The following is a 16,011-nucleotide window of genomic DNA, read 5'->3' as shown; positions in this document are numbered from 1 at the left end:
TATTTACAAATGTACAAAATAAATGTAGCACAACATGTGCATCCCAAGCCATTTATTATCTTCCAGACCAGTGGTGAGTGCTGGCTAATTCCTTTCAACCCAAAGGGTGGGGTGTTAAAGTCTGGGATTGTCAGTGAAGAGGGCTTGGCTTTTGGGATGGGCAGGACCAAATCTTCCTGCATGCTCATTCACTTACATATGTGGAGAAATGGCACAACCAATATCAGTTGGCAGACTTAATAAATGTGCATTATTCTCTGCATGTAACTAATCTCCGCCATAAGGAAAAATTCCTTTGCTTCGGCTCTATGCATGTTGTATTGGTATTGGTATTTATTCGATTTGTAAGCCGCCCTATTCCCCGAAGGGACTCAGGGCGGCTGAACAAAAAACAAGGGAAGGGGAACAAATACAGAAAAGTAAGACAAACAGGACAGTGATACAACAATTTAAAAAGCACAGCAAGCACAGCAAATTCGAGGGGGGGGGGACTCAACCCCAGGCTTGTTGGGACAGCCAGGTCTTAACGGCTGTCCGGAAGGTCTGAAGGGTGGCAAGGGTCCGAATCTCCACGGGGAGCTCGTTCCAAAGGGCTGGAGCAGCCACAGAGAAGGCCCTCCTCCGGGTGTTCGACAGCCGGCATTGGCCGGCAGATGGAATTCGGAGGAGGCCTAATCTGTAGGATCTAATGGGTCTATGGGAGGTAATTGGCAGGAGTTCTATATTCTATATCATAAAATGCAAGGTAACGTGCCTCATCCTGAACATAGCTGAAATCAAAATAAAATATATCTTGCTTCCTGAGTCAAAATTGGGACTCTAAAGCACTCTGCTTATTGAAACATCCATATTATCTGCAGCAAGAGACAGATCAGAAATATGAGTGCCATTTTTCATGCCAAACAGATAATTTAAACATAGTTCTCGATTTAATGACCACAATTGAAGCCAACATTTTTGCTGCTAAGTGCGTTTTGCCCCATTTTACAACATTTCTTTCCAAAATTGTTAAGTGAATCATTTCGGTTGTTAAATCAGTAACACAGTTGTTAAGTGAATCTGGCTTCCCACTGACTTTCCTTGTCAAAAGGTTACACAGGGCATCACACGACCCCAAGGCACTGCAACCATTATACATATTGAGTCAGTTGGCAAGCATCTGAATTTTTATCACATGGCCATGGGGATGTTGCAACAGTTGTAAGTGTGAAAACGGTCACAAGTCACTTTTTTTCTGAGCCATTGTAATTTTGAATAGTCACTAAACGAACTGTTGTAAGTTGAGGACTACCTGTATCATGCTTTCTAATGCTACTATAAATTGGGATAGCAAGTGTTCTTTGTGCTAGGATTCACCTGAGTAAAAATGTTTTCCTTTAGGCACTTGTTTGATGAGATCTGTGACCCCAATCACTGGGTTTAGTAAATGTCTTGGTTTTTTTGTTTTTTTAGACTTATATACTGCTTCATAGGACTTTCAGCCCTCTCTAAGCTGTTTACAGAGTCAGCATATTGCCCCCCAAAACAATCTGGGTCCTCATTTTACCCACCTCGGAAGGATGGAAGGCTGAGTCAACCCTGGGCCAGTGAGATTTGAACAGCTGAACTGCAGAACTGCAGTCAGCTGAAGTAGCCTGCAGTGCTGCATTTAACCACTGCACCACCTCGGCTCTGCCGAGGTCTTAACCTGATGTTCAAGCCAGATCATAAAATAGTGCAGGACAACATCATGCTAAGATAATACTGTATTCTTCTGAGGAAAGAGTTGGGGGTGTATGTGTCTAGCATAGCCACAGATGGATTAGATAGATAGTATGGAAGAATTTAAGCAATTTCAATATTAATATTGAACAATATTAATAAATGTTTTAGCATGAAAGGGTTCAATCTGCATCAGAAAATATTTAATAGCAAGTAATCAATCATATTTTTAATTCCTCATTGCTTGAAAATAAATATATTCTATTTTCTTTGTTTTTCAGGTCTTTCTGTGAAGAATTACAGAACCTGTCTTTGTGTCCTCCTTTAAAACAGTTGGCAGAGGAGCTGAATCATTTCTTTGCTTGCTTTGAAGTGGAGACATCAGAGACAGCTAAAATATAGCCACCAGCCCATTGTAGTCCCCTCCTCATTGTGGAGGAACAGGAGGTGAGGAGCATTCTGAGAGCTGTGTTCCCTAGAAAGGCTGCAGGTGCTTACGGTATCTCTGGCCGAGTGCTTAAACACTCTGCTGATCAGTTGGCGGGAGTCTTTACCAGAATCTTCAATCGGTCTTTATCCCAGTCCTGTTTGAAGGCTTCCACCATTGTTCCGCTGCCAAAGAAGTTTCCTGTCAGTAACCTTAACGATTAGAGACCAGTGGCACTCACTCCTATCATCATGAAGTGCTTTCAGAAATTGGTCTGCCAGCACATCATTTCTGGTGTTCCCCATACATTTGATAAACATCAATTTGCATACAAAACAAACAGAGGATGCTATAGCCATCACTCTTCACAGTGCTCTAACTCATTTGGAATAGGAGGGGGCTATGTGAGGATGCTTTTTGTACACAATATTGTGCATTTAACACAATACTTCCACATAGACTAGTGTCTCAATTTATGGATTTTGGACTTTCTTATTCAATCTGCTTTTGGATTAAGGATTTCCTGTCTGGCCCCTCTCAAATGGCCAGATTAGGTAATCATATCTCTTCAGTTCTCATTCTTAACACTGCTACACCACAGGGTTTCGTATTGTGTCCCTTACTCTATACTCTTTATGTGCATGACTGTATTCCCACTCGCGCTAGTAATACTATTACTAAATTTGCAGATGATGCAACAGCGGTGGGACTCATCTCCGGGGGGGGGGGGAGTCTACCTATCAAGATGAGTGGATTTTGTGTGTGGAGACAATAACTTGATCCTGAACATCAATAAGACCAAGGAGCTTATAGTGGACTATAAAAAGAATAGATCAGACATCCAGCCCTTGATTATCAGTGGAGACAGAGTGGAGCAAGTGGCCAGTTTTCAGTTTTGGGGTGTTATCATAAAAGAGGACCAGACCTGAGGCACTTGCATTGCAGCACTGGTCAAAGGGGCCCAGCAGAGATTATACTACCTGAGACTTCTCAGGAAACAACTGAATGAAAAACTGCTGTTGACCTTCTACCACTGCACCATAGAGAATATTTTAACTTACTGCACCTGTATATGGTTTGTTAATTGCACATTGGCAGATAGGACAGCACTCCAGTGTAAACGTCATTGCTCCCGCTGCCCTAAGAAAGTTCAAAACATTCTTAAAGATCCATCTCATCCTGAGCACCCTTTTTTTGAACTATTACCATCTGGCAGACAGTACAGGATAATAAAAACAAGGACAAATATGCTGAGAAGCAGCTTCTATGCCGTGGCAGTAACAATATTAAATTCTACTCATTATGCAATATTAATGCAATATCGGATTTTCAATTCAATTGTACAGAATGTGAAGGATGTGTGTTTGTGTTTTATTTTTATAATGTGCACTGAACATGGCATTTAATTTCATTGTATGAGGTGCAATGGCAATATAGTAAACTAAAATAAACTAAAACAGATTTCAACTTGTACATCAAGGGCCAAGTGAGAAGGGAAAGAAAATGTGTAAATCAAAATCAGGATGAAAATAAATTCACAAGTTCCCTCTTAAAGTCTTTTCACCCACAATTGTGAGAGTCTGGCCCCACCTAATATTTCATAACAATTCTAAAAAGATACATATTTAGGAAGTAGAGACAACGCTGGTAGACATAGCCACTTTCTTCTCTTCTTAGTATACAAGAAATTCCCTTCTAATGCACTAGAGTGAACTTCTAAAAGCAAGAAGATAGAACCAAAAATTATATATCTTTATATTATTCTCCAAGCTGTGATTAAATTGTATATTAGTTAAACAGAAGGATATCCAAAGCATCCAGTTAATGGCTATCCTAATACAGTAGTCCTTGACTTATGATCTCAATAAACCCAAAATTTTTGATGCTAAGCTAGACAGTTATTAAATGTGTTTCGCCCAATTTTATAATCTTTTTTGCCAGTGTTATTAAATGAATGACTCAGTTGTTAAATTAATAACATGGTTGTTAAATGAATCTGACTTTGCCATTGATTTTGCTTATCAGGTGGTTGCAAAATGACCATGCAGTGCCCACATGATCCTGGACACTGCAACCATCATAAATATGAGAATTGGCAAGCATTTGAATTTTGATCAATTGACCATAAGGATGCTACAATGGTCATAAGTCACTTTTTTCAGTGTAACTTTGAACAGTCACTAAATGACCTGCTGTAAGTTGAGCATTATTGTAATTTTCAAACTAATTTTAAAATTTGTTAACTTGAAGCTGAGTATACAAGATGAAGGAAAATTGGATTGAAGCATGATCCTAGCATGCTGGCACAGAAAAAAAATTCCTCTAAATTCAGTAGAATTCACTGCAAGCTTAAATTGCTTAGTAAAAGAAAAACACTCAACCAAGCAGACATTTATTGAACCCCAGGAGTAAATTTTATTTATTTATTTATTTGCTTGTCAGGCAGTATTGATTCCCAATGACAAATTTCTGCAATAATCCAATATACTGAATATAGTACCCAATATAATGTACCCATTATAATGTATGTGTTGTATGTGTTTGGGTAGATATATATTGTCTCCTGAAGAGCAGGAAACAGAACTTTTAATTCCACATTTTTAATGTGGGCAGGTGTGCTCACAGGAAACTGATACATTATAGCATATCCAAGATAAGTCAACTAATATTACATTATGTTCTGATATTTTATAATTTCAAGTGTATTGAACAATAGCTTTTATTTTGTATGTAATGCAAGTATGCCATCTTTCCTCCCTTTTTAAGAGCATTCCTACAGTGAATTGCAGTTCAGTGTAAAGCTTGAAATTTTAACATGCAATTTTAAAATGTTAACTTGAAGAATTAGACAATTCCCGGCTTGCTTTTCAGCAGAGGGTCTCTCTCATTGCCTCTTGGGAAAAGAACAGCCTTGACATTATTGAAGTAAACGCTTAGTCCTTCGCTGGATTTCCCTTGACCTGTTTTTCTTTCAATAGGTTTATATTCTTTATATCTCCTGAAAAGAATGTGAAGATCAAGTTATTAAAAGGTTTTCCTGTTATATGAACAAAACTCAATAATTCCTAGATTGCATTATTCTTTTCTGTAAATTGTTATTGCACATTTATATTTGTGAAAAAAAATCAGTGGGGAAAAGCTTTTAATACAGCTCTAGACAACAGTTGCTGAGAATATATATTAGAGTGAAAGAAGACACCAAAAAAAGAAAACTACCTATTTTGTGCTTATAGAAATGTATTGCATCACTAACGAAATATACTACAGTACCGTGTTTCCCCGAAAATATCCTGAAATAAGCGCTTGGCCTTATTTTCAGGGAAGTCTTTATTATTTTTGAGGTGCAGGAAGCAGTGAGCGTGGTCATCTCATGGTTGCTGCTGTGTTGCAATATTTTTGGGGAGGGCTTATTTTGGGGAGGGCTTATTTTAGTGCATGCACTCAAAAGCCCACTAGGGCTTATTATCTGGAGAGGTCTTATTTTCAGGGAAACAGGATAGTAAGTAAACGTTTTCAGAGTTCTTCCATAAAGAAAAAAAATATATTGTGCCATTGCGAGATATATTCTTTATGTGAAACCTTTTAAAAATCAGGGACAATGGGATATTGCAGTTACAGAGTCAAACTTATAGGCAGCAACTGTGGTTCAAATTATCATTCACTCCTGACACTGAGAGATCTGTGGGGTCATTAGTATTCTCTGAACTTGGTTGTTTTTCTTGCAAACATTTTATTTCCCAACTAAGAAACATCATCACGACTACATTTTTTTTGTATCTTGTTTTTGTCTTGTTTGTATTTTTGTATCTCCCCCTTCCCCACTTGTTTGTTAGCTGCCCTGAATCCCTCGGGAATAGGGCGGCATACAAGTATAATAAACATACAAACACACATACATACATGGGAGTGGAGTTTGCTCTCTGTTAGCTCTATATATACAAGTGGCTTACCCTGTTAGTATTGGTAGGAATGTTCTTAATAATTTCTTGATTAGACTGTTGTTTACTACTTGTAAAGAACAAGAGAGGAAATCTCACCTCTTTTTAGTTGTGATGATATTACCTAGTTGGGTAATGAAATGTCTGCAAGAAAACAACTGAACTCAGAAAGCACTAAGGGCCACACAGTTCAACTCTGAACTAGAAACATTTTCTTCTATTGATTAAGGGATAGCTATGATTTTTGGATTATTATTTTCCACTCCTCAATAGCACACCCAAGTAGAGTTGCTCAACCCGTTACAGAAGATAGATAAGTTTTGACCTTATTCCCAACAATCTTAAATATATTGTATCCTCCATCCAGTAATATTTGGGAGCTTCTATGAATAATTTAAAAAGCAAAATGAAGAAAACAGAATATAAATATAAAAAATAACATGAGGGAGGTGATGGGTTGGGGTGTTTTATATCTGAGGAGTAAGTCGGACAGAGAAGGAAAGCTACTGGATTTTTGCTTTTTTCTATGGGTAAATAGAACCCACCTTTTGTTACAAATTTTTACATCAGTATTATTTGAGTTTGAAAAATTTATAAATCACTAAACCAATGGTCTGATTCATGTTAATGACTCTACCAAGCCACTTACTTGTAAAGGAAGAAAATCAGTAAACTACCAAGCACCACCAAGAAACCACCTGTAACCAGAATTCCTTCTGCTGTTCTTGAAAAGGATGCTTCATCTTAAAGAATAAATTAAAGAAAACAGAATAAAGGGAACTTAATCAGTGAATAATATATTCTTATAATGCTCTAGCTCAGTGATGGTTAACCTTTTTGGCATCAAGTGCCAAATCTGGTGTGCATGCATGCTGGAGCACCGGAACTCAGAAGAGAGCAGCTGGCCAGTGCGCATGTCCATGGCCAGCAGCAGTTACTGCTGAACCCAGAAACTAACTCCATAAAAGTTTTCATTCAGAGGTGGGATGCTCCCAGTTTGGCCCAGATCGGCCGAATTAGTAATGGCGGCAGGAGACATGTGCAAACATCATGCATGAGCACACAGGAACGTGCCTGAACCGGTAGTATCAAAATTGGTAACCCACCACTGGTTTCATTAATTAAGGAATGTTATTGTTTTAAATGGAAAATCTTGAGTGAATGGAAGGACCTCTATGCAGGCACACATGCACGAACACACATATTTCTTCTAAAAATAATACAACAGTAAGTGTAGGAATGCAAGAAAAAATAGATTTAATGGAAAAGATATGAAGAAGAAAATAGTAAATTGGTATTAAATTAGGTAGGGGGCTTTTAGTTTACCATGCAAGAGCCAAGTGGTCTCATCCATGTAACGCCACATGTACAGGACCAGCTGTCCAGCGAGCATATGTGCAATGGAACCCGGAAGAGCAGCTGGTGACAGCGCACATGCTGACAGAGAGGGCTCTATGAGCCACCTCTGGTACGCGTGGCATAGGTTTGTCATCATGGCTCTACATGTTCTACATTGCTTGATATTACAATCTCATTGGGTTCACCATGCCTGTCTCCTAATTAAAACTAATGCCTTTATTGTTTTTAATATTTTAAAATTATTTTTGTTTTGGAGGGAGGATGTCATTTTGTTATATTTTTTGTAACATCATTGTTACTCAGTCACATGACATGATGGTATATACATTTACCAAATAAATAAATATTATAAAATGCAAAGAAAAATAAATTGTTCCCCAAACTTATTTCAGTTTCATTACTTCCATTTATTTAGATCTTTCTTTCTATACTTCACTGAGTTTGAAAGGTAAGCAAAAAGTTATTCCTACAACACTGCTTCTCACACAGCACATACAGTAATAATTGAGTCTCTCATTCTACACTTCTTTAAATGCAGACATTTGGGAAAGTGTGGCCCTAGTAGAATCATTATTCAGATTTGGGCTGATAGAGTTAGGAAGGACCAAGAACTTCAGATAAAAAAGTTTGCTATGCATATTTATCATAAGAAGTACACTTTTCTTTATCTCAGGCACTCTAAACTTATATATTAGTGTAATGTTAGAATATGGAAATGTTGCTATGCTCTGAGAATGTCTTTTCTTTCATGCTTTCATTGTCTGTTAGCAGGCCTTTTTGCTAGGCCGTAACTGGCAGCAAAATCTTCTATAGGAAATGGTTTAAACAGGTAGCTAGATAGGACTTGCAAAGTCTGCACATCTAGCCACACAGGACGGATGTAGCCGACCACAAATTGTTCTTGATACCTATAGAATTTGCTTGTTTTGTACTTGCTTGGAAAACAGCTAAACTAGGGCACACACGTGAAACTTAGGAAGCGCGCAGTTATCAATTCTATTATTGGTCCAGATGCATAATTTGTAACCAATGACATTTGCAATGTTTGAAAACCTAATTTGCGTATGAAAGTTTATATATTCAGCTTTGCTACATAATAAAGTTGTCATTCACCCAGAGAGATCGTGCCCTCAAGTTCTTTCTAGGATTAGCTTCGTGGGTGACCCCCTTGATTGTTGTGCCCAGGTGCCGCCCTGGAGAAGCCGTTCCCTCCAGGGACGGACTGTGGTGAACAACAAGTGGTGACCCCGACGTGATTTTTTCCGCCGGACCGACGCAGCCTTGCCGCTGCGTGCCTGAGACCCCATCGCTTACCCGCGCGCTCGTCGTCGTTCGTGGAAACGACTGATCTTTCGTAAGTATGGGGGCGGATCTGTCCAAGGAGCAGGGAACTCAGAACTTGGCCAGATTCTCAGAGCTTCTAAAAGTCAATTAACAAAGAAATTTGTCTTTCCTACCAAATCTGAATTACGCCAACTGTTAATGCACATTTGGCAAAACTGCCCCTCCTATCCTCACCATGGCTCCCTTAAACCTGGACCATGGGTGAAAATAGGCACATATCTCCATCAGGAACCTCGTGCTCCTACTCCGATGCTCCTGACTTGGAAAGTCACACTTGCTGCTCTTAGACTCCATTATTCTGATCCTTCTCCTGTTTTTCCCATAGAACCCCCTGATCTTACTCCCCCACCTCCTTATTTAGATCGCCCTTCAAGTTTTGTCCCGTCTGTCTCCTCTCCCTCTGTTTCCCCCCCTCCCTCTCCTTCTGTTTCTGACATTTCGCTCACATCACCTCCCCCTCCTTCTTCTGGTCCTGCCAGCGTTTATTTTGCTTCCTCTCTCTCTCTCCCTACTATGGCTGGCAGTGCTGTGGTTCGTGGTTTGGCTTCTGCCCGAGCCGATCCTTCTCTTACCCCAGATGATCTGGAACTTCTTTCTGCTTTTCCCGTTGACATAACGGGCGCTGCTCCCGTCTATGAAGCCCTCCCTTTTAGAGTGCTGAAAAATCTCAGACACTTGTCCACTATTTCTCAGATACCCACCCTTTTTGCAGCCCTAATTACAAAAGCCCTTCCACTCCAGTGGAAGCCTCCTTCAACAGCTTTTTTCTATCAAAGACGCTATTACTGTCTTTGCCGATGGGAGCATGTGCCTGGCAGGAGGATGGTACATGGCACACCCAGCTCACAGAGCCACAAAAATCTGCTCAAAGAGATGAATTGGCCACTTCCTTCTTGGCCTTTCAGTTATTTGACAAACAACCGTTTAACTTAATTCTTGCTAGTCTTTATGTGACTCAGATTATAACTTCTTTGTGTGAGTCTTATCTCTCTTCTTCTGTTGATTCACAACTTTTGTCTCTGTTTCTCACTTTACAAGGTCTTGTCTCCTCTCGCTGTTATTTTTTCCATGTCTCCCATATCTGAAGTCATCAGCCTTTCCCTGGGCCTCTCCAGGAGGGCAATGATGTTGCTGACGCTGCGGCATCAGCCCCCCCACCCCATGTCAATGTTTGTTCTGCTATCACACCTTGGGATAGCCACTCTTACTTTCACCAGAATAAAAAAGCGCTCATAAAACCATTTGGCATTACTGCAAATGAGGCATCAGCAATTATTCAACTATGCCCCACCTGTAGCCAGCAGGCAAACCCTCTCCCTATGGGAGTTAATCCCTGAGGGACAGAGTGTTGCCAAATTTGGCAAATGCATGTTATACATGTTCAGGCTACATTATGGCATCCCCCCAAAGGGGTGAAGCCACCAAACATGTTATTTATCATTCGATTCGGACCTTTGCATCGCTGGGACGCCCAAAAGAGAAATTTGGTATTCCTTATAACAGCCAGGGTCAGGCGTTGGCTGAGCGCGCCAACCAGACATTAAAACATGCCCTGGACAGATATATTGGCAATAGGGAAAATGCCCCCTGGCCTCCCAGCAGTGCAACACACCGGCAGCCCACCATCCTCGGCAGCGACTCGTCATTTTGCAGCTCCACCTACTGCAGACACCTCCCGTCCACCTGTCTACTATCGCTGCTTGCCTGACTTGACGTGGTGAGGACCTGCTGACCTGCTGACCTGCTGACCTGGGAAAGGAACTACGCTGCAATCCAATTAAAAGACAAAGTTCTTTGGATCCCAGGACCGCACGTAAGACCATATTTGCCAAAACCACCTATACAACCACCTACACAAACACAGAAGCAGCCTGACCATGACCAACCAACAGGAACCACAGCTTGAGGCTGTCTCTGTCTCTGACCTGGAACACAGAGCAGAGCACCCTCTACCCTCCACTCCCCCGACCGGCTGCCCTGTCTTTCGCCGCAGATCCCCCTACTATGTGTTTGGTTGAATGCTACCTGTTGTCATTATTTGAACCAGTCCGGACAAATTGAAACCAGTGTGGAAAAATTACATGATACCGTTCAAACAGTTGGACAAACATACAAAGCCTTGGACTCCTGGTGGGATTGGATGACCTCTTGGTTACCAAATTTTAACTGGTTGGGAAATGTTTCCAAGACCGTTATAACCCTTGTTGCTTTGCTGATACTGTTGTGTTGCTGTATTCAATGTACACCCTCTTTATTAACTATGTGTAAGAATATACTCTAGCTTGGTTCCACAGAAGAATATTCACATTGTCAACCACATGGAGTTACATGAACAGTCAACCCCTTCATGGGGAAAGATCCCTTCCGCATGCCCAGCAATGAAGAGGGAGACGCTGCCTTTTAACAAAAACAGTGTTGGAATTCATTCCGGGTGTGTGTGTGCAGGGCAGTTTTTGCTGTCTGAAACACACATACACAGGGATGCAAAAACATCGCACCAGAAACATCCTTCCAGCCTAAACGGCCAGGACTCATTATGCAGCCTCATGTAACATGAATTATATGAGCCAGCAACTCCCACACATACCCTCTCTCTCCCCTATGCTGTGCTGTAACTGTCTATTCCCCCTTTGCCATGATGTGATTTTTTTATTGGTTTATGTGTAGAATGCTGTGATTAGCCCTGGTAGATGAAGAGGAAGAGTCTCTTTGACAAAAAGATAATAAAAAGAAAAGGAGGAGATGTTGCTATGCTCTGAGAATGTCTTTTCTTTCATGCTTTCATTGTCTGTTAGCAGGCCTTTTTGCTAGGCCGTAACTGGCAGCAAAATCTTCTATAGGAAATGGTTTAAACAGGTAGCTAGATAGGACTTGCAAAGTCTGCACATCTAGCCACACAGGACGGATGTAGCCGACCACAAATTGTTCTTGATACCTATAGAATTTGCTTGTTTTGTACTTGCTTGGAAAACAGCTAAACTAGGGCACACACGTGAAACTTAGGAAGCGCGCAGTTATCAATTCTATTATTGGTCCAGATGCATAATTTGTAACCAATGACATTTGCAATGTTTGAAAACCTAATTTGCGTATGAAAGTTTATATATTCAGCTTTGCTACATAATAAAGTTGTCATTCACCCAGAGAGATCGTGCCCTCAAGTTCTTTCTAGGATTAGCTTCGTGGGTGACCCCCTTGATTGTTGTGCCCAGGTGCCGCCCTGGAGAAGCCGTTCCCTCCAGGGACGGACTGTGGTGAACAACATGGAAAGGTTCTACCTTTTTACAAGCATCTGTTAATCTGTCAAACATGCAGTATCCCTTAGAGTTGAAAATTTAACAACTCTGAGAAATAATCATGCCAACTTCTGGAAAAAAAAAAAGGTAGCATTTACCTCCATTGATGGAGATCACAGTACTTGTGAGTGCTAGACTTGTTGCATCAGCCAGTGTGATGTTGACACAATAGGTTCCAGATTCATTGAAGGCTCTTCTTATGGTTAGGAAACATATATCGGCAACATCAACGGGGTGACATGACTCACTCTGTAAAATCGTACATGTGGGATCAGCAATTAATGTACAGGCATCTGTAGGTAGACTAGGTAGGGGGAAGAGACAAAAAGAGATAAGGTAGTTAACCAGTTTGGATTGTGTAGAACTAATTAACTAATTGATGACATGTAACTTTTTTCATAACATGCCCAAAATAGTTCGGATCAATTTATTCTTTTTTAAGCATAGCATATATGTATTTAAAACAATTCAGTTTCAGTTCAAACAACAAAGATGACTAAACAGAAGTAAAATATTGCAATGATGCTATGATCATTATTATTCACATGGAGGATAACTCTTTTAAACCTTCTAAAAATATTAATGCTCCAATGAATCTGTTTATAAATCCTAGTACAGAGTTTACTGAATGTATTACAAAGAAAGCCAGATCAACTGCAAAAGACAATACATGGGGCTTTTCCATGTGGCAGCCTTTAGAATCTTGTCTGCATCTTGTAAACTGAATCTTACAAACTGCCTAGAAATAATAAATCCAGTTTAAAAGAACATCTCCTGGATTTCATCCTCTTTGCTCTGGAGCAGAATTAACATGGCTCCTGAATGGTGGATTCAATTGTCTCCACCCCAATGGCAGTTTTTTGAGATAGGACACGTCAGGAAATAGATCAGGTCAGGCATTACAAGAATGCTACTTCATTGTTCTAAGATATAATAACAGAATATTGAAAACCTGACTGAGTTGTCCCTTCTTACACCAAAGATAATCATGGTAGGGTTATTCTAAGTTTCTTTCTCTTGTTTTCTTTTTTGCCAGGATGAATAGGAGTTTCATCTCCTATAAATGCATAATGTTTTCAAGATTAACTCCATATTCCTCTACATCTAGTAGTATCCATGGATGTTGGACTGCAGCTCTCTTGTTTCTCAGTCTTTGTGTGCAGCAATACACCAACACAGTGAACCACAATAGGACAATTCAGTTATACTGGTATTCCTGAGTCTTCTATATAGAGCTCTTTCAGTTAACTGAGAAGAATTATTTCACTGTATAGTATAAGATGCCAGAGTATGTAGGAATATTTGGAAAAGCATACCTCCCTTGACAGGTTACTACGAAATCAACCACGGAACTTCCAACTTGAGTAGCTGTCATCTGGACACTTGTCATTTGGATAATATTTACCTCAAGGATCCCATCTGTCAAAAATAAGCCAATGATAACATACCAATATTTTTAAGGTGCAAAATTTGACAACAAGGAAAATAAATATTTTTTCTAAATCGTAAGTACAAGAGAATTATAGTTTCTTGTTAACAATAGTTTCTGATTCGTTGATGCAAAAATAGCCAGAGTCAGCAAATTTTATTTGTTTTTGGTCATCATATTTGTGTTCTTGCTTCTGTCATCCAGAAAGTTCTTTTTTTATTTTTTGTTGACATGTAATCATTACAGAGAGAGGTTCAGGCATTTGACCTTTTAAAGCATCTCAGATCATTAGATGTTTAAATTCCAGCCCTAAAGAATTATATGAATGATCCATAATTCATAACCATGAGAGTAAAAAGATAGGTCTGAAGCTATGGGTAGTTTTTATTGTTGCAAAAGATCATAGTGTCTCATTCTTATTTAAAAAAAACACCCAGCAACAGAATTACTCCCTGTCTTCCACACCATCACATAATAAGTTAGAAATTGGAAACTTTAAAAAAGTTTATTAAGATCATTTTCAATACTAAAACTAAATCCTTGGATTGAGCTTTTTCAATACTGTGTATATGTATTGTACATGTCTGACTTGCAAAAATGGAGTAGAATTTGATAATTTTGTTCACTATAGTACTTCTGCTAAGGATATGTACATTGTTATATTAAGAATGTTACTTTAAGATTAAGACTTGTCTTTCTTTTAAATTAAATGTTTTTTTTAAAATTCAGTGATGTATATTCATCATATTTTGAAAATGACTCTTAATTTGAACTTGCTGTATCAATCCAGGGACTGTACTTTTCCTGAACAAGGTGACCAAACTGAAGGTGGCAACTATAATACTGAAATTTGGTTTAAAATAATGTATATGGTGATACCTAGGTAAAGCAACAAGAACATTCCTAGCAAACACAAATATTACTGATGAGCTATTTAGTTAAATATTCCACAAAGGATAATTGGTAGAGTAGGGTCTTTTCTATTAATGGAAGAACTCTAGTGGGCAATGGAAGAAATCCCACCTGTACAAAGAAATCTCTTTTTGTTCATGGATGGAAGTCTTTATCCATAACACTATTGGTAATATGATTTTCAAAGCAAACAAAATAATATTATTTTAAGTCTTCATTTCAAAATGGATTCTGCAAAGCTTTCAGATATTCTGTCCTTTGTTTACAGAAAAAATCTACCATAGCGGAAACCCCAAAGCCATTTTAATTATGTAATGAACACTTCACACACTATCTATGAAAATGATATTCTTCGTTTACTGATGTAGATGCATACCTACAATGGTAAGTGTGGCTTTGTAAGTTCCATATCGAGTGATACTGCACCTTTCAACAGGAGGTTGTCCTGTGGGCGCCTCGGTTACGTTAGGGGAGGTGGGAGTTGTATTAGAAGGCAACTGCGTAGTGAATGCTAAAAAAAAAGAAAGAAAAATTGTGGAGTTTTTAGATTTGCATCATAGAGCAAAAATAGTTTTTGTACCCTCTGTTTATACCAAGATAAAATGTGTATTACATTTATTTGATCGTCTTATTTTCATACAGAGACTTACATCCATATATATACCATACATGGTACTAATAAAGGAGAATATTTGTAGCTCAAGATTGACCTGAGGGGTCCTTGATGCTATCTGAGCTTAGTTAGTTAGTTAGTTGTCAAACATGTGAAAGATAATATGCATAAGTATAAACATAAATACGAACACAGTAAGTGGGTACGAATAAATGGAGACAGTAGGCACACTGGTGTGCTTATGCACACCCCTTACAGACATCTTAGGAATGAGGTAAGGTCAACAGTAGAGATTAAAATTATGGAGGCTTGGGGATGTAACAACAGAGTCAGGTAGAGCATTCCAGGCATTGACCACTCTGTTGCTGAAGTCGTATTTTCTGCAAACAAGTTTGGAGCGGTTTACCTTGAGTTTGTATCTATTGTTTGCTTGTGTATTATTGTGGTTGAAATTGAAGTAGTCATTGACAGGTAGTACGTTATAGCGGATAATTTTGTGCATTTAGATCAGACCATAGGCAGCATAGTTCTAGGTTCTCCAAGCCCAAAATTTCAAGCCTGGTGGAATACGGTATTCTGTTGTGAGCAGAGAGTGGCGTCCTTTTCTTGTGAAATATCTCTGGACTCTCCCAATTGTATTAATAGCTGATATACAGTGCGGATTCCAGGCAGATGAGCTGTATTCGAGAATTGGTCTAGCAAAGATTTTGTGTGCCCTAGTATGCAGTACAATATTACTGGAAAAGAAGCTGTGCAAGATTAGGTTGACAACTCTTAATACCTTTTTGGCAATGCTGTTACAGTGAGCTCTGGCACTTAGATCGTTTGTCATGACTACTCCAAGGTCCTTGACATAGTGAAGGTCGTCTATGAGGTCATATCCACCCAGCTGGTATTTGGTGTTGATTTTTTTAGCCAAAGTGTAAGACAGATAATTTGTGGTTGAGATTTGGAGTTGCCAATTGTTTGACCATTCTGACACATAGTCAAGG

At 39.3% G+C, this 16,011-nt stretch overlaps 1 protein-coding gene across 1 annotated transcript in view; it reads right to left on the bottom strand.

Annotated features, from left to right (window-relative positions):
- Positions 1-4,535: 4,535 nt before the first annotated feature.
- The window catches only part of GPNMB (glycoprotein nmb), a 32,312-nt gene continuing 20,836 nt past the window's right edge, over positions 4,536-16,011 (bottom strand). Inside the window, exons 7-11 of the mRNA XM_032238275.1 lie at positions 14,783-14,917; positions 13,382-13,484; positions 12,164-12,369; positions 6,716-6,809; positions 4,536-5,126 (exon numbers count right to left, since the gene is read on the bottom strand). Of these exons, the coding sequence (XP_032094166.1) occupies positions 4,973-5,126; positions 6,716-6,809; positions 12,164-12,369; positions 13,382-13,484; positions 14,783-14,917 (692 nt within the window). The 3' untranslated portion in view covers positions 4,536-4,972. The remainder of the gene's footprint in view (positions 5,127-6,715; positions 6,810-12,163; positions 12,370-13,381; positions 13,485-14,782; positions 14,918-16,011) is intronic.

The sequence above is a fragment of the Thamnophis elegans genome, chromosome Z (genome assembly GCF_009769535.1).
Source record: "Thamnophis elegans isolate rThaEle1 chromosome Z, rThaEle1.pri, whole genome shotgun sequence".
In the NCBI taxonomy this organism is placed as follows: domain Eukaryota; kingdom Metazoa; phylum Chordata; class Lepidosauria; order Squamata; family Colubridae; genus Thamnophis; species Thamnophis elegans.
The sequence above is the reverse complement of the archived record's forward strand: the minus strand, read 5'-3'. Positions and strand labels throughout refer to the sequence as shown.